The sequence below is a fragment of the Podarcis raffonei genome, chromosome Z (genome assembly GCF_027172205.1).
Source record: "Podarcis raffonei isolate rPodRaf1 chromosome Z, rPodRaf1.pri, whole genome shotgun sequence".
Classification (NCBI taxonomy): Eukaryota; Metazoa; Chordata; class Lepidosauria; order Squamata; family Lacertidae; genus Podarcis; species Podarcis raffonei.
In genome coordinates, this window is record NC_070621.1 from 15,664,264 (window position 1) to 15,681,317 (window position 17,054).

The window sequence follows — 17,054 nt, forward strand, 5'->3', positions numbered from 1 at the left end:
ACTCAGAGCTCCTTAGATAAAGGGTGATGTTAGAAAGCGGACCCAGGTAAGAGGCCAAGGCTCAAGCATCTGCTAAGCTACAGTGATCACTGCGTGTGGTTTTTGAGCCGGTTAGCTTCTCTTTTTCGAAGCCTAAGCCCACTTCACAGGGTTGTTGTTGCGTCTGTCTCTGTAATAGCGTTACAAAAAGAACCACATCAGAGAGAAATAATCACAATAAAGTACTTGCACACGAACTGCGCCCTTTTAAAACGAAGCGTGCAGCCAAATCAATGAGCGATCAGAAACAATTTAAAAAATACAGGCGCAACTAGAATTTCGCTGTGAGTTCAAGGCTGCACGTGGAGTTTTGTTTTCCTTTTCTCCTGGTGACGCGAGAAACTCTGCCGTCCAATCAGCACCGGCCTAAGGTCCTGCGTTCCCGCCTCCCTTTCATTTGGCGCAACCTTCGCAGGGCGCGCAGGCGCCGTGCGAGCGGAGGAGAGCGAAGAGTTTTTGTGCGTGTGTGCTAACTATATATGTGTATATCTATATCGGACGCATCGTCTCCGGCAGTGAGAATGACCCGCCTACTGTTTTATAAGTCTATGCAGAATGAGTAATGAGGCTGAAGAGCGGCAAGCCGAGTCTGAGGCGACTCTACTGCTTTTCCTAACTCTAGGGTTGCGGGAGGGGAGAAGAGCGGCAAACAGAGCCTGAGGCGACTCTACTGCTTTTCCTAACTCTAGGGTGGCGGGAGAGCGGGGAGAAGGCTTTTTGAGCACGCGCGTTTGTGCTCTTGCCTCTCATTTACTTATCTACTACTGTGGGCGGAGCCAGGGAGGCGGGGCCAAGAGTCTAGAAAAAGGAGGCTCGGATGCCGGCTCGGTCTCTTTCGCTGGAGCGAGAGGCTTCCGTCGCGTGGTGGGCGGGGTCAGTGCCTGGCGGAACAGCTTGAGCGAGCGGAGAGAACGGGAGAGCGAGAGCCGGAGGCAGCAAGGTTGTCCGCGCCTACGGGCCGGCTGTGGCAGCCACGTTGCCTCACGGGCACCTGTCCGGAGCAGGAGGTGAGTGAGGCGAGGGGCTGGCGGTGTGTGGGAGGCTTATGAGGGGCTGCGGCGAAGGTGTGGGGAGGAGGGCAAGGAGTAATACAGCAACTCAACAGTTGCTTATGGTTGCGGGGCTGGCACGGCTATTCCCCGCTTCAGGTACCCCCCGCAGCATCTCTCTGTCCCTCCAGTTCTGCATGTTAGAAAGTGCCTTTGCTGCATCCCTTTCCCCCCACTGTCAGGGGAGAGTCCCCGTGAAATGTGCGTGTAATTCGCATGTTACACTTAGGGTCGGTTCCGGGGGTTCCTCGCGTTTCCGCGAAGTCTCTAAAAGACGGGAATTCTTGGGGTCGCTGCCGCTGCGCAGACGGCAAGGTGGAGGGCTGCTTACCGGGCTTTGGAAGAAGACGCGGGGGGTTCCCGGAGTTACTTGTGTAGCTGTATGTAGCCCCTCTTTCCTTATACGTGAAGTAACTTTAGCCCCTGAAGAGATGCACATTATACATTTGTAGCATTGTTCTTTGTGGCAATTTGTAGCAATTCTATGCCAACGGTACAGTTTAGTACAGTCTAATGTTTTTTAAATAACATTTTTTAAAAGTTAAATACTGTTTTGGTTTGCAAAAGTACATGCATTGTCTTTTCCAGGTTGTAGGCTTTTTTTACATTTGAAGTGAGACATTTAATGTTGTCTGCAGAATAAAGTTGGGGAAGAAGAGGGGGGAGAGGGGGTGGGTTGGGCATGGTAATGCTTGGTCTTTGTGTGTGGTTTTTATGTCAGCGTGGCTTGTCATTTCCCTTTCTATCAATTTAATTTCCTTGATACTGAGAGAGGTGGAGGGCAGACATGGCTGGTTGTCTTTAGCGGGCTGCGGTGAGATTTGTTTGCCTGCGGGCATGGGGGGGGATTGTTGGGTTGTTAGCCATATTGATTCATATGTTGTTGGTGGGTTCTTGTTGTTTTGTTGGGTACTGCCTGAGAATGTTGAGCTGTTGACTTCTTAGGTAAGCCTATGCTGAATCTCTCAACAGAACTATCTGGCAGTGGGTGCCTCCCCATATACATGGGTAGTGGGGTATCTAGTCACACAGATATTATCACTGCCTGCTTTGTAAGACAGCAGAAATATTGTCAAGGCCACAGGAGGATTAACCCAGGGAACAGGCAATTAATGCGTTCCAAGAATGGGGATGAGGTGAGACAAGAGTTCTGTCCTTGCAGAAAATCCACAGAAAAATACAGCTGTAGTGTGTCCAAGTGCTGCACCTCTGCTGTCAGGATCTGACCATTTTGCCACCCAGAGGGGAGTCTCAGGCTACTGAAAGAGTTTATCTGCTTTCCTTTGCTCTTTACCTTCCTCATTCTCTGAATAAAATCCATTTAAGAAACAAGCTTGGTGTCCTTTATTGCCTACTTGAATCAAGAAAACCTTGGCCAGTTTGCCAGTACAGTAGCACTGTGGCAGAGCAACTGCTTTGCATTCAGAAGGTCCCAGGTTCAATCCCCAGGTAAAGCTGGGGAAGTGCCCTGTCTGAAACCCTGGTGAGTTGCTGCTGATGGACCAATGGTCTTGTCATGGTATGTGGCAGGTTTCTATGCTCCTATGCTGATGTGTTCTGCAAAAGTTGAGTTTATCTATCAATTATAACTTCATAACGATTTATAAAGTGCCTAAAGTGGTACAGATCCCCTGCCCCCTTTGTTCTGACTGATTGGGGGAGGGTCGGGAGTTGTGGTCGACCGTTGCCCAGTTTTTTTAAAAAAACTCTGCGCATTTATGTTTCACAGGGTGCAAAAGAAGGGCTTTGCACCTTGCCTGGCAGGGAAACCATGTGCCTTGTGCCCCTGCTGGGCAACAGCCGCCTGCCCATGACTCGCGAGCCTCCCCCAAACAAAGGGGGAAAGGGGCAGGAGATTAAGGAAGGCTCAGGTGTCACAGGTGGGTGGCGCGCCGTTGTCCAGTTTTTTTAATAAAAAAACCCTGTGCATTTATGTTTCACAGGCTGCGAAATAAAGGCTTTGCTCTTTTATGCAATATGCATGTGTGCTTGGGCCCAGGGTCTTTTGCCTCACCATCCCCACTACTGACTCCCTGTTGCTACTCAGCTTCAAAAAAGTGTCCCCAGATTCACTGAAAAAATTCTGGTAACCATAAATTAAAAAGAACAAATCATGCCCATACACTTAGTCTTAAAAAATACCTACCCATAAGGAAGAGTAAGGAAGTCAAAAGGAGATGCAGATACAGAGTTATGGCTTGGGATAAGAATTCTGCTGTTTAAATAATGGCAATGCATGAAAGGTGTAGTTGTAGTGTCCCTGCACCTAGGCTGCGGAATTCCCTGATAATATTTAGGATGCACCATCAGCACTTTGTTTCAAATGCCTGCATTGAACATAGCCAAATTCATAATTTTATCACTCAGTTCCTTTGTTACGGCATATCACTGTAGAGGTGCTTGCTTTTATGCTGTTTTACAGATGTGACTGCCACCTTGTTGATTTGTGCAGTATGCCTGTAAAATAAATGTATTGGGAGGTAGCAGGTTACAAAGAACAGGAAAGAAGTGAGTCAGGGACAGTAGTATTAGGAAGTAATCTGTGAGTAAGAAAAGAAAAAAATGAATTTGGCAGAGTGAAAGCAAATGGGAAGAAACCAAAGTAACAAATTTGGCTCATCTGCTTTAATGTGTATTTGGGGTAGACATTTATATTTTATTGTGGGGAAATTTTAATTGCCTTAAAGCAAGATTATCCAAAGGGATGCGGGTGGCGCTGTGGGTAAAACCTCAGTGCTTAGGACTTGCTGATCGTAAGGTCGGCAGTTCGAATCCCCGCGGCGGGGTGAGCTCCTGTCGTTCGGTCCCAGCTCCTGCCCACCTAGCAGTTCGAAAGCACCCCTAAGTGCAAGTAGATAAATAGATACCGCTTTCTAGCGGAAAGGTAAATGGCATTTCCGTGTGCTGCGCTGGTGCTGGCTCGCTAGCTGCAGCTTCGTCACACTGGCCACGTGACCCGGAAGTGTCTTTGGATGGCGCCGGCTCCCAGCCTCTTAAGCGAGATGAGCGCGCAACCCTAGAGTCGGACACGACTGGCCCGTACGGGCAGGGGTACCTTTACCTTTAAGATTATCCAAGAAGCAGTGAACAGTTTGTGTATTAAGGTTCCATAACTAAAGCTGAAGTTTGGGCACCCCTTCACTTGTGATCTTGTGCAGTTGATTTATCACTCCAAATTTATAAGCTGCTTCTCCTCCCCAAAAGGAAGCTTTGGAGCTAAAACATTAACCAAACTACTGGGCATAATAGCAGTTAATATTCATTGTAAAACTTCCTTAAATTGCATTGCGAAGGCCTTGGCAAATATTAATAAAAGTGTTTATATCCCTCCTGAGCGCAAACTAGGGTGTGAGACTGCCTGGTTTGTCCTGGGAGCACAATAGGTTGCCAGCACAGAGTTGTGCATTTCTTTTCAAGTGTTGGCAGATTCCTTGCTCATTTTGGCCCTGGATGGGGTTTTTTTTGGGGGGGGTGCGCATAATGGTCATGACTGAATGAATACCATCAAATCAATTTACATCTTAATGTTTGGCAAAATAAACAGCTGATGTACCAGTCTTAAGCATCTTTAGTTCAGGGCCACCGTGATGGTCACCAGAGTGCTTATCTCTTCCCTGTTTCTGAAAACCAGCAACAACTCTGATGCAGGGAGCCATCTATTTTTGGCAAATATTTATGCTTTAACACAACCTATGTTGTGCTGCCTTGTCAGGCAGGAAGCTGGGAGATAGATGTATGTGGGGAGTGTGTGTTGCTAAAAGTTACATTGACACAATAAGTCATTCGGTCACAAAATATTGATAGTTATTGTATGTACAGATGTGAACCTGTATAGTGGAGCTTCCCCCTGAGGTAACTGAGGAGGGGCTGTAGCTCAGTGATGGAGCTGCACCCACTTTGCATGCAGACAGTACAAGGTTCAGTCCCCAGCATCTCCAAGTAGGGCTTGGAATTGTCCCCTGTTGGGCTGATTTGGCAAGCTCATTTATGTTCATATGCCAGGCTTGGTATAAGGCAACTTTCTGTGTTACTGAACTTGGCTCGTCATTTCTGTGTTCAAGTTTTTAAATAAAACAATAATTTCTCTTATTTTTGTGTTTATCTGCAGAATGGAGACGTGCTGTTGGTGCACCCCTATTGATTCGGTTGTCACCACCTTAAAGAACTATGCCTATTCTTTACTGTCTCCAGAAAGATTTGCTGCAGCCAACGAAGACCTTTGTTTCTGTTTGGAGTGTGTGGATGAGTATCATAAAGTGAAGGATGACTGGTCATCCTTACATGAGGTAATTTGCTTTCATTTATAGGCCACCATATCCTGGCTATGTTGGGGTTAACAGATGACAGAGACAGTCAAAGCAGATTTAGGTAGGCAGAAGACCAGTAGTTATTGGTTTAGAGATGGAGAGCACAATTCACCTGGTGGGAGAGATGGGCGGTGATGTTGTCAGGTGACTCATTTTCCCCTGCCCTATGTGATGAGCAGCACTTTAAAGCCCCAACAACAAAATGTTGGGGCTGCCAAACAAATCTCTATCTATCTTCCAAATGCTGAACACTTTCAGTTCTAACGGGGACCAGCTCAGATCGAATACAATCCACTGTAGGGGTTTTGAAGTTGAATTCACAAGGTGGCTGCAGCAACTATGAAAGTAAATTATCTGCGGTTGATTTACTTTGGAACTGAGTCTTTCTTTGTGTAAAATAAAAAAGTGGTCTGCAAATCCTTTTCTTTGCCTTGTTGCTCTGTCTCTATGTCCTTAAAAATAAAGTCCTTTGTTCCTCTAGTTCTGAAAACAAATTTCAGATTAACTGTTGCTGTTTAGACTTTCAAGTGGTGTTCACTGCTTGTTTTGTCTCTTTCCTTTGGTGTAAATCAAAATCTGAATTGCACAGAGAATGATCTAACAAAGTCTATACAAGTGTTTTTACCAGCTGCAGACTTTGGAGGGTACACCCCCCACCCAGATTTTTTCTTACCTCTGTCGTGTCCTTCTGTTTTATACTTTTGAATGCTTATCCTGTTGTAATTAAACTCTAGTTCCCATTTATGGTATATACGGAAGACAGCCCTGGGTCTTTTGACCCTTTAATTAGTTCTCTTTTCTCTCCTATAAAAACTATGCAAGACGCTTGCTTTTAAAGTTTAAATAACAAATAATTTTTACTTTCGTGTACTTGCCGTTGCAGATTAAAATATACAATGCAGGTGGATGTTTCTTAAATTGCTAATACAGCTTACATAGGTTACACTGCCACAGACTAACTAATCAAGGCAGACAGTAGCACAACATAACATACCTGATGCTGTAACAGTTAAGACTGTTCTACTAACTGTCATAGAGTTCTACAGCTCTTGCAATTAACCCTTTACATATGCATTTTGGATGCTAACATCCCACATATTGAACCCTTAGGAAGAGTTTTTGTTCATTACATTCTGACATGTCACTCTTTTTTGCTCTTCTTCTTTGAATAACTTTTTACTAGGCTTTGGAATAATAATAATACATGATGCATATAAATAGACAAAGTCATCATATGTCACTTGTTTATCACAAAAATAGCATAATGTGCAGTAATATCTACAACATATGATTCATCACTAGTGGTCAGTGTATAGTTTCTTGGTTCGTGAATTGGTTAAAACAAAAGCAAAGGGGAAACAGTACAGAGTAGAGTTTAAAAATATTTAACATTGTATTGCCAAACATCCAATCAGGAGCCCTTGCAGTTGTCCTTAGATCACCGTATTTTTCGCTCCATAAGACGCTCCTGACCATAAGACGCACCTAGTTTTTAGAGGGGAAAAGCAAGGGAAAAAATATTCTGCGCAGAGCATGTAAGTGGCTCTCGCTTTTCTTGCTTTAAACCCTTCCATCCCTCCTCCCTCTTCGCTGAGAAGCCAGAGAGCAAGCTGCGCAGCTCTCACTGAAGCCAGCAGAGCAAGAGCGATAGCTGCGCAGTGCCTCTTGTTCTGCTGGCTTCCCAGCAAAGCGGGAGGAGGGACGAAAGGGAGCCCTTACAAGGGAGCGTTGAGCAGAGCCTGGCAGCGGCTCTTGCTGGCTTTTCTAGGAGGTGTGGGAAGGGACAGAGGGCAGCCCGTCAGTCCCTTCTCCCTCCTCGGGGAAAAGCCCCCAAAAGCTGTACACACGCTCCATGCGGCTCTTTAAAGGGAGCGCTGAGCAGAGCCTCCTGCCTGCATTCACTCCTTAAGACGCACACACATTTCCCCTTACTTTTTAGGAGGGAAAAAGTGTGTCTTATGGAGCGAAAAATACAGTAAGTATCATGCTACTTTTACATTATCAATGAAACAATAAAAAGTTTTGGTGTACAGTAGTACCTCGGGATGCGAACGGGATCTGTTCTGGAGCCCCGTTCTCATCCTGAACAGAGCGTAAGACGTGATAACGCGTCTGCGTGGGTCACGTTTTGCCGCTTTTGCGCATGCGTGTGATGTCATTTTGAGCGCCTGCGCATGCATGAGTGGCGAAACCCAGAAGTAACGTGCTCCGTTACTTCCAGGTCGCTGCGGAGCGCAACCCGAAAGCGCTCAACCTGAAGCACATTCAATCCAAGGTATGACTGTATTGACGAATTTGGGAGGGGGAGGTCAAAGTGAAGATGATTACCGTATTTCTCGCCCTATAAGACGCACCTTTTCCCCTCCAAAAATGTGAAGAAACCTGAGGCCTTTCTCCTGGGCATAGTTGGCCAATTGGTGCCAAAGAAGGATAGAACTTTTTTTATGTACGCTACAGCAGCAGCAAGAATACTCATTGCAAAGCATTGGAAGACACAAGAATTACCCACCTTGGAAGAATGGCAGATGCAAGTAATTGACTATATGGAAATGGCTGAGATGACTGGCAGAATCCGAGATCAGGGAGAAGAGTTGGTGGAAGAAGATTGGAGGAAATTTAAAATTTATTTACAGAAGTACTGTAAAATGTATGAATGCTGATGACATTGAAATAAAATGAAGGGGTTCTAGTAACAAGAGATAAAAATTATAAATTAGGGAGGTAAAATATATAAGGACAAAGTAGTATGATACGAATTTGCTGTACTAACTGTTAAAAAGGGATATAAAAAAGGGAGGCGTGAGGAAGTCAGGAAAATAAGTTAATCGAAGATGAATAATTAGAAAAGAGTGATATGTGTTTTTCCTATTCTATTTTTTGTGTGTTGATTGGTTTTTTTCCTTTTCCCCTTGTTAGGTTAAATGTTTGTATTTTATGTATTGTGAAAGTTTGTATTGTTGTGTTTTATATTTTCCCTGTGTTTTTATTATTCTATGTTTGGTTGTATCTTTTTATTGTTAAACTTAATAAAATATTATTATTAAAAAAAATATGAAGGGGAAATGTGTGTGCGTCCTATGGGGCGAATGCAGGCTTTCGCTGAAGCCTGGAGAGCGAGAGGCTTCGGTGCGCACCGACCCCTCTCGCTCTCCAGGCTTCAGGAAGCTATCCGCAAGCCTCGTGTGCCCGGCGGGAGGTCCTGCTGGGCGCGCAAGGCTTGCAGGCAGCAGCCTGCATCCCGAAGCACGGGGCGAGCTGCGGAGCCCGCCCCGTGCTTCGGGCAGATGTCGGCAAGCCTCGCACGCCCGGCAGGAGGTCCCGCTGGGCATGCAAGGCTTGCGGGCAGCAGCCTGCATCCCGAAGCACGGGGCGAGCTGTGGAGCCCGCCCCGTGCTTCGGGATGATGTCGGCAAGCCTTGCGTGTCGGGCTCGCAAGGCTTGCAGGCAGCAGCCTGTTCTGGGGTTGGGGGAAGCTCGGGCTTTCCCCGCGCCTGGGGGGGAAATAATTTTTATTTATTTATTTCCCCCCCAAAAAACTAGGTGCGTCCTATGGGGCAAAAAATACGGTACATTTAAATTTAAATTGTAAATGTACTTATTTAGTCTGTATTTCTTGGTCTGACAGTGGTATACAGTCATACCTCATATTACGTTTGCTTCATGATACGTTTTTTCAGGTTTTTTCAGGTGTCAGGTTGCGTCCCGCAGTGACCCAGAAGTACTGGAGAGGGTTACTTCCAGGTTTCGCCACTCGCGCATGCGCAGACGTGCAAAATGACGTCATGTACATGTGCAGAAGCGGCAAATCGCAACCCTCACGTGCGCAGACATGCCGGTGCGGGTTGCATTCTATTCATGTTGTGAACGGGCCTCCAGAACGGATCCCGTTCGCAACCAGAGGTACCACTGTATTTCTGTTACAAAAGTCACATAACTGGTATAGACCACCTGCTCTCTATCTGGCCACATAAAATTGTCAAGAAGTGTTGTGAAATTGTGGGTGGGAGGTGAGGGCTGCCAGAGGGGACAGTGCTGGAGTTAGGAGTCCTGCCTTCTCTTTCCATGCATTAAGAATGGTTTGTGTGAATCAAATATGAACTTTTGGAATGGTTCTAAATGTTTGCTTTAAACGGTACGCTGAGGTTAGAATTTCCTCAGTTACTTCTGTTTTCAATTGAATAGGGTTGCCATATATCAAGAGGTAAGAATCGAGACAAAATAAGTTGTTTTTTTGGCGACCATCTGTCCTGCCCTGGCCATCAGCCGCCAGAGCCCCAACTGCCCACGCCAGAGCCCAAACCAGAGCCCAAACCAGAGCCTAAGCTGCCCGCTCCAGAGCCCGAACCAGAAACAGCCCAGGTTGTCTGTGCCAGACCCCAGAGCACAAGCCGGAGCCCAGGCTGCCTCAGCCAGAGCCTGAAACTGAGCTCAGACCATCTGCACCAGAGCCTGAGCACAAACCAGAGTCCAGACCAACCACGCCAGAGCCCAAACATAAACCCAAGCCTCCGTGCACAAAAAAGTAAATACAATAAGATAAAACCAACCCCCCCCAAAAAAATCTGGACAATTGCTGTAACTTGTAAAAATTTCCCTTGATGGGGATGTAGGCCCCCCAAAAGAGGACATATATAGGATTTCCTGGACATACGGCAACCCTACAATTGATGCCATTGTTTTGAGGTATCATCTAAAATAAAAGGGATGGCATGTTTTACATGGTTAGCAATAAAATATAGTATCAAGTTTGGGGTGCCCCTGCCTCCTCCTACTGGGAGTTTGACATTTATTCTGGTTTGGTGGTTTTTTTTTTGCACTTTTGTTGAGTGAGATCCAAGTGGGTTAGTGATTGGAATAGAAATGGCAGTTTTGGTAGAATCACCATTTTTACCATTGCTAATTTGTCTAGGATAAAATGGGGTTTATTCTATTGTGTGTGTTTTTGTCAAATTCTGAATTGTCCACAGATATCCACAGGACGATATTTTCTCAATAGAGTCTGTTAAGGTTTCTTGTTATAATTATTCCTAAATAGCTAAGCTTTCTGTGAGAGAGTCTATCTAATGCCTGTGAGTTTTGTGAAAGCTTTTTGGTTGGGTGGTACACTGAAGCATAATCTTCAGATTTTGAGAATTTAGCATGCAGACCTGATTGTGTTGCAAAGCTGTGAAGCTTTCAAAATATTGCTGCTCCTGTCTTCAAGGTCAGGTGTCATTATCATTAAATCATCAGCAAATAGTCCAGTCGTATAGTTTTGTTTCCCAATTAGGACTTCCTTGACATCTGGTGTTGTTCTGAAGTATATAGCTAATGGTTCTAAAGCTAGGATGAACAGAAAAGGGAGAGATTGGACAGCCTTGCATTGTTCTTTGAATCCCCACTAAGGATGAATTTATATTATTTATTTCTACTGTAGTGGAAGCTTCAGAGTATATTTGTTTCAAAATTTGTATGAATTTGGGGCCAAATTGCATTTTAGAAAGGACTGCCTGCAAGTAGTCGCATTTCAGACATTCAAAGGCCTTGAGGATGTCTAACGCCATGACTACCAGTGGGAAGGTTGTCTGTCTACTATGTTGACAGCTTTTTGATAGGTCCGGTGATGTTTCAATGAAGGACAAAACCAGCTTGGTCTCGGGCTTAGTCTGGGGCTATTAGTTTGTGTAACAATGTCTTAATCCTGTTGATTTCCACTCATGTAAAAATTTCATAATCAGACAAATTGGCTAAAAAGATTCTACTTTTTGGTGGTCTTTAAATGGTTTTGGGATAGCTATAATCTTGGTGTGGTACCATATTTTGGTGATAGGTGCTCCTCTCATTAGGTCATTAAATAAGAGGACCATATATGATGATGTTTCTTTGAATTGTTTATAAAGATCAAAAGCTTAGAAGTGAAGCCACCAGGTCCTGGGGCTTTATGTGGTTTCAGTTTTTTAAGAACATTGTCAATTTCTTCTAGGGAGATGGGGCTTTCTAAAAAAGGTTTTCTCATGAGTTAGTGAGGGTATAGGTAAGTTTTCTAATAATTGTGGATATCTTTTGAGGGGGGATTATGAGGTATATAATTTAGTATAAGAGGAGGGGGTAGATGCCTTTAAAAGAGATTGTTTTAGTGCCTTTTTTAATACTGTGTACTCCTGACAGAATTTATTTCTTTTTAAGTCTGTTCGCTGAAAGTCTAGTCTTCCTTCCATATTCATAAAAGTATTGTTTCATGTGTAAGAGGTTGACCAGTGTACTACTATTTCCAGTGAGCTTATTTCTCATCTCTTTTGTTAAATTACTCTGAGGAGGTGTTTTGACTATGATTCCAGAGGGTGGCAGCATGATTCTGTCTTTTGAGGCATTAGCTACCCCTCCCAGTTTGGTGTCACCTGCAAATTGAATAAGCATGCCCTCAATTCAAGCCATTTATAAATATATTGAGCAACTGTCCCAGGACAGAACCCTTCGGCACCCCACTTGTCACTTTTTTCCAGGAAGAGAAGGAACCTTGAGTAAGCACTCTTTGGATTTGGTCAATTAATCAGCTACAAATCCACCTACCAGTTACCCCATCTACCCCATATTTTACTAGCTTCTCCACAAGAATATTATGTGACACTTTGTCAAAAGCCTTACAGAAAGCAAGATACACTACATCGAGAGCATTCTATTGATCCTCCAAGCTTGTACCTCTATTAAAATAAGAGAGAGATTCGTCTGGCATGACTTGTTCTTAAGAAACTAATGCTGGTCTTGGTAATCACAGCATTCTTTTTTAACTGTTCACAGACTGGCTGTTTAATTATCTGTTCAAAGGCCTTTCTTGGAATTATTGGGTTATTGATGCCGTTTTTGTATTTCTTGTATCTGCCAGCATTTAGCATTTCTGTTGTATTGCTTTTCTGCGTGACTTAAAACTTACACATCCTTTCAGCATTACTTAGCCTTGTCAGTGGCCCCGACTTATAAAATGACCTGTTATCTTTTGCCCTGACCTTGCAGAAACAGGGCCATATAATCTTTTCTGAAAACTGGCACAGCACAATGGAGAAATATAAACAGTCATTGATAATTCAAGTGTGGCTGAAAACTAAAAATAGCCAAGGATATATTTTGGCTGGCTCCTGAATACAATCGATGTACAACATTATTTGCTAATCCTGAGCTCCATCCTGCTTTGACTTTCCATTTGCAACATTTCTGTGCTCCCATAACTTTTAAATCTATTTTCTTAATTTAAAAATCTCCCCTGCAGCTACCAGTTGGATCACTGGTCTCTGTAGCTCAGTATTGTGTACACCAACCGGCAGCTGCTCTCCAGGCTGCTCTCCAGGGTTTTAGACAGGGAGTTTCTCCCAGCCCTCCCTGGAGATGCCACTGGGGACTGAACCTGGAACCTTCTGCATGCAAAGCAGCTGCTCTAGCCCTGAGCTGCAGCCCTTCAACTTGCAGGCCCTCAGTCTGGACCTCTTTGAGGTGGAATCCACATGTATTTGGGGGTGAGGGAAGCAAAGGTTTATAAGGAATCATGGAGACACATGGTAAAAAGGTACCCCTGCCCGTACGGGCCAGTCGTGTCCGACTCTAGGGTTGTGCGCCCATCTCACTTAAGAGGCCGGGAGCCAGCGCTGTCCGGAGACACTTCCGGGTCACGTGGCCAGCGTGACGAAGCTGCTCTAGCGAGCCAGCAGCAGCGCAGCACATGGAGACACATGGTAGGAGTGGGCAAAAGCTGAGTTTAGAAACTTGGTTTACATACAGGGCTGTCCCTCCTGATTTCTCTCAGCCTCAGTTTTCAGATGTGGGAAAATACAGGATAGGTGGGCTAGGCTTTTGGCCCAGCTATGGAACCAGATATGGAATAATAGCCCAGTGTCAAGAACATGCATGGCTGAGGTGATTCCTGTTAAGCATCACCAGTCTCCTCAAAATACATAGGAAATCTTGAGACAGTCTTTAGACAGGCAGGAATTTGAGGTTATAGAGAACAAATGTGTTTTTGGGTTGCTGGGGAATAAAAAAGAGGTTGTGCTCCTGCATTGAAACTCACTTAACTTTTGACCTTTTGAATTTATATGAGCTAACATCCATGTCAGAGAAAAGTTGCCAGAGACACCAACAAACTAAATTCCAGCTTAATTTCAAATTAAACGTCCAAATCACAACAATTTATAGCAATTTTATCTTCTTCTTTTTTGCAGCCTGTTCATAGCGGGACTACTCTGTGTTATGAAACAATTATAGCCCAAAAGAAATCAAACCATTTCTGCTGGGGTTTACCTACTTGCTTCTATGAATAAAGATTTTAGAAAGCGATCTCTTGGGTCTCTAAGGGGCAGGCTAACGGATAATGAGTGATGATTCCAAAACTTTAATACAGTTCAAATCAGAGCCTCCAATTTCCATGCCATAGAGCATTTGAGTAAGCAGTTGCTGCTGAATAGGGCAGGTTCATTCAGCAGCCCTCCCTTATTGTAATAGAATTTCATCCATGTTCCTGTGGTTTTGTGCTTTGACTTTCATGGCCTCCCTATGACACTTCCAAAAGTGGACTTCATTAAAGATTACATTAAAGGTATCTAATCAGCAAGTTTATTCTATAGCTTGCTCATCCAAGCACCATCTAATTCTATGACTGTATTTGCCAAAAATCTTGGTCTTAGAGTAATTTATTTATTTAATAAATAAATAAATAAATAGATAGATAGATAGATAGATAGATAGATAGATAAAATAATTGTAGATGTCACAATGTTTGGTTGCACCAGAAGCAGTTTAGTCATGTTGGGCACAACCCGGGTAAACGGTATGCAAACGCCAGCTCCTTCGGCCTGAAAGTGAAGATGAGCACCGCACCCCATAGTCGAATTCGACTGGACTTAACTGTCCAGGGATCCTTTACCTTTACCTAACCATACTGAAACTGTTAAAACTACAGAATCTCCTTCAGTTGAGATGAGATTCTAAACATTCCTTATCAACTAATCAGAGTCAAAACAGCTGTTTTCCCAGCACCTGTCCTCCAATTAAAATATATGGTTTTTAAGCTCACGTAAAATTAAAACAGATAAAACAGATACATTCATTGCCTGTATGTTGCAATTAACATTAACAGCCAACTGGCTTCAAAATTGCGCAAAATAAAAACAAATTAAAACAGACAACAGAGCTCAAGGACAAGTAGCTTTGCCCATTGCCATCTTCTCCATTTTATTTCCTTTGTTCTCTGGTGAAGCTCAAACAAAAATATTTTAACTTTTAGTTACTGTTTTTCACCCGAATAATTTTACACTGGACTGATTTATGCTAATTTACACCTGAGATTGTACAAATCTATTTCTTGAACTCCTGTTATGAATAGGTAACTGTAATTTCTTTCTTTTTCTCCATTACTTGGAAAGACAAGGGGCAGAATTGTCTCAAGAATATGTAATTTTGCATAATGTAGTTTTGATTTCATTTATGTTATATCATTGTGAGTTATACTTCCATATCCTGGAATGCAGTCATTGTTTGTGATACATTAAAAAAAAAAAAATCCTTTCCGGATGCTACTACTCGCCCATTTAAGCCTTTTAAATAGAGATCTTTCCCAGTCTGTTTCTCCTTTGGAATTGTTTTTAGATCTTTTAAGTGTTTCATTGCATCCATGTCTGGTGATCTGGGACCCTTTTGGGATGAAGAGTGGGAATGTTTTAAAATAAATAATAATCTGTAGATTCTATTTTCAGCTAGCATCTTTTTAGGGCAGCAGAGTTAGTTACTGCAATCTCTGTTCTAGAATTCTGTAGTTAATTTATTGTCTAATTACAGATCCTGTGGAATCTTGAAACCACTCGTCTTATTGCCCATTTTGAGAAATCAATGCCGAAGGAAAAGGATGACAGCAATTCGTTGGATTGTGTTGAGGGGGAAAGGGTGCAATGCCTGGATTCTGACATCGAGAAAAAACTTAGAGTGCCATTGTTGGAAATACTGAAATACCCCTACCTGTTGCTTCATAAACAACTCAGTGAGTATCTTGAGGCACCTGAACTTGATCTGGTTCTCCCTTGCATAGTAGCTGCAGTTTTTGAAAGCAGCTACTGAAACAGGTTGTGACAAATCACTTAGTGGTTGCATTCTCAGGATACGCCAGGAGGTCGTATGTTGATTGGGCTTTTTTGTACTATTTCGCTCCTCAGAAAATCTTGTACACAAAATTCTTATTACTATATTATGTATATTCCGTTGCCATCACAAGTGATCAGAAATTGTGGCCTGGGTGGTGTTGCTCACTTGACTTCCTCAAGACATGCATCCCTGCTGTTTACTAAGAACAGGAGGGTAGAATTCTTTTTGTTGCAGGAACCTGTGTATTAACTTTGCTGGAAGGACAAGCTGTGGGTTTGTTTTGGCCCAGCCATATAGTAACAAGGTGCCTAGGGAAGGTTTACCAAATCTCTCCTTTGTGTGTGTGTGTGTGTGTGTGTGTGTGTGTGTGGGCGTGTTTCATGAAAATGCCAGACAGGTATCTCCCTTAAGAAGCTTTATAGGATAAAACCCTCTGCATAGTGTTGATCTGAACACTATGCAGAGGGTTCCACAGAGTCCATTCCTGTTCTATGAATCTTTGAAAACGGCTTTCATCTTATGCAAGAATCATTTCCCTTCAAATTATGGTTATTCCAGCAGCCCTAACACTTTGTGTTCTCTTTTTTTGAATTGTAGGCATGCTGTTTGTGGATGCTATTTGCAAAATGGAGGCAATCAACTACCCCTGCCAGGTGCTTGGGAAACACCCAGGGGTCTATTTGCTCATGGTACACCCTAATGAAACGGTGAGCTGCTTTAATTTTCTTCTACATTTTCAGTTTTGCTTCCCAGGCTTAAATGTAGGATTAAGCTGCCTTAACCATTGGTCAAATGAAAGAAAGTCCTTATGCATAGAATTGTAGAGTTGGAAGGGACTCCAAGCGTCACCTAGTCCAACCCCCTGCAATGCAGCTAAAGCATCCATGACAGGTGGACATCCAATCTGTTTAAAAACCTCCAAGGAAGGAGAGTCCACCAACTCCCAAGGGAGTCTCTTCCACTGTCAAACAGCTCTCACTGCTAGAAAGTTCTTCCTTATGTTTAGTCAGAATCTCATTTCTTGTAAATTGAAGTCATTGGTACAAGTTCTCCAAGCAGGAGAAAACAAGCTTGCTCCAGCTCCCACATGACAGCCCCTAAGATATTTGAAGATGACTATCATCTCTCCTGTCTCCTCTTGTCCAAGCTAACCATACCCAGGTACTTCAACCACTCCTTATAAGGCTTGGTTTCCAGACCCTTGATCATCTTGGTTGCCCACTGTATACATTTCAGCTTGTCAATATCCTTTTTAAATTGTGGTGCCCAGAACTGGACGCAATATTCCAGTTGTAGTCTAACTAAGGGAGAATAGAGTTGTGCCTGTACTTCCCTTGAATTGAACACTACACTTCTGTTGATGTAGTCTAGAACAGTATTCCCTCTTTGTTCTGCTGAATCACAGTACTGACTCATGTTAAACTCGTGGTCTACTAAGACCCCTAGATATGTACCACTGGCAAGCCAGGTGTCCTTCCATCATATATTTGTGCAGCTGATTCTTCCTGCCTAAAGTGCAGAACCTTACACTTGTCCCTACTGAAATTCATTTTGGAAG

General features: G+C 43.5%; 1 protein-coding gene across 1 annotated transcript in view; it reads left to right on the forward strand.

The window, feature by feature from the left end:
* Positions 1–848: 848 nt before the first annotated feature.
* Positions 849–17,054, forward strand: part of SETX (senataxin) — a 53,337-nt gene continuing 37,131 nt past the window's right edge. Inside the window, exons 1-4 of the mRNA XM_053373693.1 lie at positions 849–1,046; positions 5,197–5,374; positions 15,197–15,395; positions 16,094–16,203. Coding sequence (XP_053229668.1) covers positions 5,198–5,374; positions 15,197–15,395; positions 16,094–16,203 — 486 coding nt within the window. The 5' untranslated portion in view covers positions 849–1,046; position 5,197. The remainder of the gene's footprint in view (positions 1,047–5,196; positions 5,375–15,196; positions 15,396–16,093; positions 16,204–17,054) is intronic.